Raw genomic sequence first — 4,083 nt, 5'->3', positions numbered from 1 at the left:
GAAACCATACCGGACTTGATAAGAACTACATGAACCAGACCCGAAACCATACCTAGTAAAATAATACTTTTTATCATTTTTATATTGAAAACTTGCAGGTCTTAATGGGAACTCGGGTTGGGCCAGGGTCTGGTGTAAAATTTCACAAACTATACCTGGATCCATGTATTAATCAGACCTTCAGGTCCGGACCAGGGTCTTCTTATTTATCCCCATACCTGAACCCTATAGGGTTTGGTCGGAGCCCGACCGGTTGAAACCCCTAAACACCATTGCAAGCAGAAGAGAAGATGAGAATGGAAACCACAACATGCCTCCAATTCAAGTCTCCCAAGTCTTCATGTGAGTTGGTCCCAACCTGGTTATCTGATCTTGAACAAGGTTGGTTGATTTTTTTTCTTGAAGGAAAACAAGGTTGGTTGGTTTTTTTTTTTCAAGGAAAACAAGGTTGGTTAATTTGATCATGGCCACATAACATCAACATTTTTTATAATTTCCAGCACATAATAATATTGCATATAAAGCAAACCTTACAACAACAACCAATGCAACTAAACTTAAGACTGTCCATGGAATCCTAACATTTCCAGGGAACAAACAGAAAGCAGAACAGTTAAAAGTAGTTGCCCTTATTTAAGGCATATAACAACGCTGCTGTCATGAGACTGCAGGTTCAAGCCTCTAGCAGGTAAGCTTCTGCAAGCTTAACAAAGCCCAGTCCTGCTTCTAGTGTGCTTGCTGGCAATGAAGAGTTCTCCACATCATTCTCCAGCTCATATACTGCAGTGACTTCCACTTGTGTCTCTGTCTCCCCGATCTTACTGAACTTGAGGAAGTTCTTGTATGATTTAAAGCCTTGGTTCAGATGCCCTCCTTCCACAACCTCAATGCCCCAGATGTGTTGAGCCTGATCGATTTCAATAATCTTCTCTTTTTGGGTTGCCGTCTGATGCTCATCTACACATATCATGACCACAATCACCACGTTATTAACAAGTGATCTATGGGGGGGGGGTGTTATATATCGCAGCCCAATGCAATACTAGTGGAATCCATTAATCATACGAGCTATAAGGAGGCCCAATGCAATGCTAGTGGAAGGGGCCATCTTTGATTCAGGTTGAAGATACTAGGAGCAAGGGATCAGACCCAATTCTGAAACGGGTATAAAAGTACGTAAGACCCAAACCTGACCTAATCTAATTCGAGTTTGGGTACGGTTAGAAATTTTAGACCCATGGGGTTAATGGGTTCAGGTACGTATCGGGTCAGTTATCATAGGGCCCGCTCTTTAATAGATCAGTTTTGATTCAGGTTGGGTTCGGTTCGGGTCTGAGTGTGACTGAAAAGAGGATACCCACATGGGTTAACGGATTGGAGTATGAATTCTTCAGGTCTTAACAGGTTCAGGTCTATATTTTGAACCCATGGGTCCACTAAAACTGGGTCTGTTTGCGTATAATCGATTTCAGACATTGGGTCGGGTTGTGTATACCCGACCAGTTAATCCGTTAGATAAGAGAAGTTTTTTTTTTGCTAGGCCACTTCCATCACCAACATCACATTGGCAGGCCTTTAGTTGGTAAAATCTTTGAGGTCTCTCTCCTTCCCATTAGGAATTACACCCACCTTGAACCTTGTAGTGAGAGATAAGGATGCTTACTGGTCAAATTCGAAACAGCTAAATAAGTAGGAGAGTCAGATCGAGAATAGCCAAAAATTGCAAAACCTTCATCATAGATCCAACCCATTTGCATCACTAGGGATGCCCTTAATTAGGGGTGTCAACGGGTTGGGTTTGGTTCGAACCACATGGAATCAAACCTAGCCCCATTTTTCGGGTATGGTATCAGGCTCCGATCGGGGTTTAATCGGACCCACCATAAGAGAAACCATAGCCAAACCCAATAAAAACTACATGAACCAGACCCAGGCCATACTTGATAAAATAATATTTTTTATCATTTTTATATTGAAAAATTGTGGGTCTTAATGGGAACTCCGGTCGGGCTGAGTCTGGTATAAAATATCACAAACTATACCCGGATTCATGTATTAATCAGACCTTTGAATCTGAATCCAGGTCTTAATCGGGTGTTCTCAGTTATCACCATACCCAGATCCTATAGGGTTTGGTAGGGGTCGGGTCCTGATAAACCCGACCGGTTGACACCCCTACCCCTAATGAGTTTTCCAACCCTGATTATCTCACCTCAGATGACAAACTATGACAGCCCTTTTCTAGAAAGGGGTGTGAAAGGTTAACATAACAAAAAAAAATATGGAACAACCCAAAGTTGGCAAACCTAACAGAAAAAGAAACCCAGTTTGTATGTGGTTCAGTTAGGTGATAATAATGATAATGCTGACTATATATATATATATATATATATATATATATATTGAAAGTCTTTCACCTGTAGGGATCATGGATCATCATAGAGGGAGTTTGCAGGGGAATAATTACCAATGGGAAAAGTAGCCAACAAGATTGAGCCAACGCCTCCATCTCCTTCTACGATCTCCATTGTGCTGTTCATTTTCGCAGCAACATTTGACAACAAAAGGCCTAGCTTCTCTGTGAATGCCTTCCATATAGTCTCATGGCTCACTTTAACAGTGACCTGACCCTTTATTTCCTTTGCCATTGCTCCTAGATGGTGATGATGGTTGGGGTTGAGGATGGGATGAGGAAGAAAACTAGAGATACCAACGTTATTTGTTTTAGCTATGAGGGTTGATAAGGCTAAAAAAGGGTAATGTGGGCACATATATAAGGCCGAAGAGGATAATGTCAGTAGATAAGGCCGAAGAGGATAAGGGCCATTGGATATGCAGTCCCGTTCCACTCATCCCTTATATCATCCCCCATCTTCATACCCCTCTTCAATCTTATGATTCCAGTTGCTTCGATCAAATCTGACTCTTTAGATCGAGTCGGCGTGATTGATTTAATAAGAATTGACTCTTGGATCATATTTTTCAATAAAAAAAATATGACTTCTAAATTACCAAATTTTGTGTTTTGTCAACCATTGATTTTTAGATCACCAAAAAATCTTACACATAAGTGGACTACCATTTAATTATTAATCTTTATGACTAAAACTATTGATATAAATCACATCTGTGGAGTCTGATTTGTTCAAAACAACTTACATCAATGAAATCCCAAGGAGGGGTATGAAGATAGAAATGAGATAACGTATGAGTGAAACCAATTTGATGGGGATACGAGAGTAGATATGGCAACAGATGATAAGGTACGGCAGATATGGCAAATGAGGATAAGGCCCAAGGTGCGGCAGGTTGGGGTCAGGGTGAGCATGTGCCCACCCTGACATGAAAACCCCCATCATGGAGGTTTAGATGGGGGGTGGCCAGTGCCTACCCGTGAAAAGATCAGGTGCAATATGATTGCACAAATATTTGTGCATTAAGCACCTGATCACCCTCCATCTATGTAACAGGGCCTGTCAGGTGTGGGACCCAAGAGGGTGATGTGGTGCTTAATGCACAAATTTTTGTGCAATCATATAGTGTGCCCACTTCCCCAATGCCCGTAGTGCCCAGGACTGTGCCTTAGAGATCGACACTTGAAAAACAAGTGATTTTCTTTTTTAGGATTGAGAGAAAAAATTTACTATGAAAAACAACTGGTCATTTGTTTCCTCATCTTTGCGACAAAGTGACACCTATTAGGAAAAGGCAAACCAAATATTTCCTCACAATATTTTACAATGGAGAGGGAATGGTAAAATATTTCCCAACTCCTTTTACTGGCTTCGGCAGCAATAAGTGCAAGCCAGAACGGCTTACTGTAAAAAAAAAAGAAAAGATTCCCTTTAGAATAGTTTAGAATCACAATTTGGAGAAAAGTAGAAAAAACTTAACTAAAAGTTCAAGTTTGAAAGCAAAAAACATCACCACTTCAAATGTCCCAAATCTTTGAACTTATGCTAGGACTTCTACGTGTGCAAACTAAAGTACAACCACCAAATATCATGTTTTTTTCATGTAAATGTATTTATAGGTATATTAACACTGAAAGAAAAATGTCACAATAGATTAATTAAATATATA

At 40.3% G+C, this 4,083-nt stretch overlaps 1 protein-coding gene across 1 annotated transcript; it reads right to left on the bottom strand.

Annotated features, from left to right (window-relative positions):
• Nucleotides 1–549: 549 nt before the first annotated feature.
• Nucleotides 550–2,737, bottom strand: LOC149822928 (phytohormone-binding protein CSBP-like). Its single transcript, XM_089980230.1, has 2 exons — nucleotides 2,468–2,737; nucleotides 550–957 (listed from the first exon to the last, which is right to left on the bottom strand). The coding sequence occupies exons 1-2, from the start codon at nucleotides 2,646–2,648 to the stop codon at nucleotides 674–676; spliced, it is 465 nt and encodes a 154-aa protein (XP_089836356.1). The 5' UTR covers nucleotides 2,649–2,737; the 3' UTR covers nucleotides 550–673.
• Nucleotides 2,738–4,083: the final 1,346 nt, after the last annotated feature.

This window comes from Nuphar pumila, chromosome 11, assembly GCF_984573655.1.
Source record: "Nuphar pumila chromosome 11, dmNupPumi1.hap1.1, whole genome shotgun sequence".
In the NCBI taxonomy this organism is placed as follows: Eukaryota; Viridiplantae; Streptophyta; class Magnoliopsida; order Nymphaeales; family Nymphaeaceae; genus Nuphar; species Nuphar pumila.
This window is presented reverse-complemented; position numbering and strand designations above follow the sequence as displayed.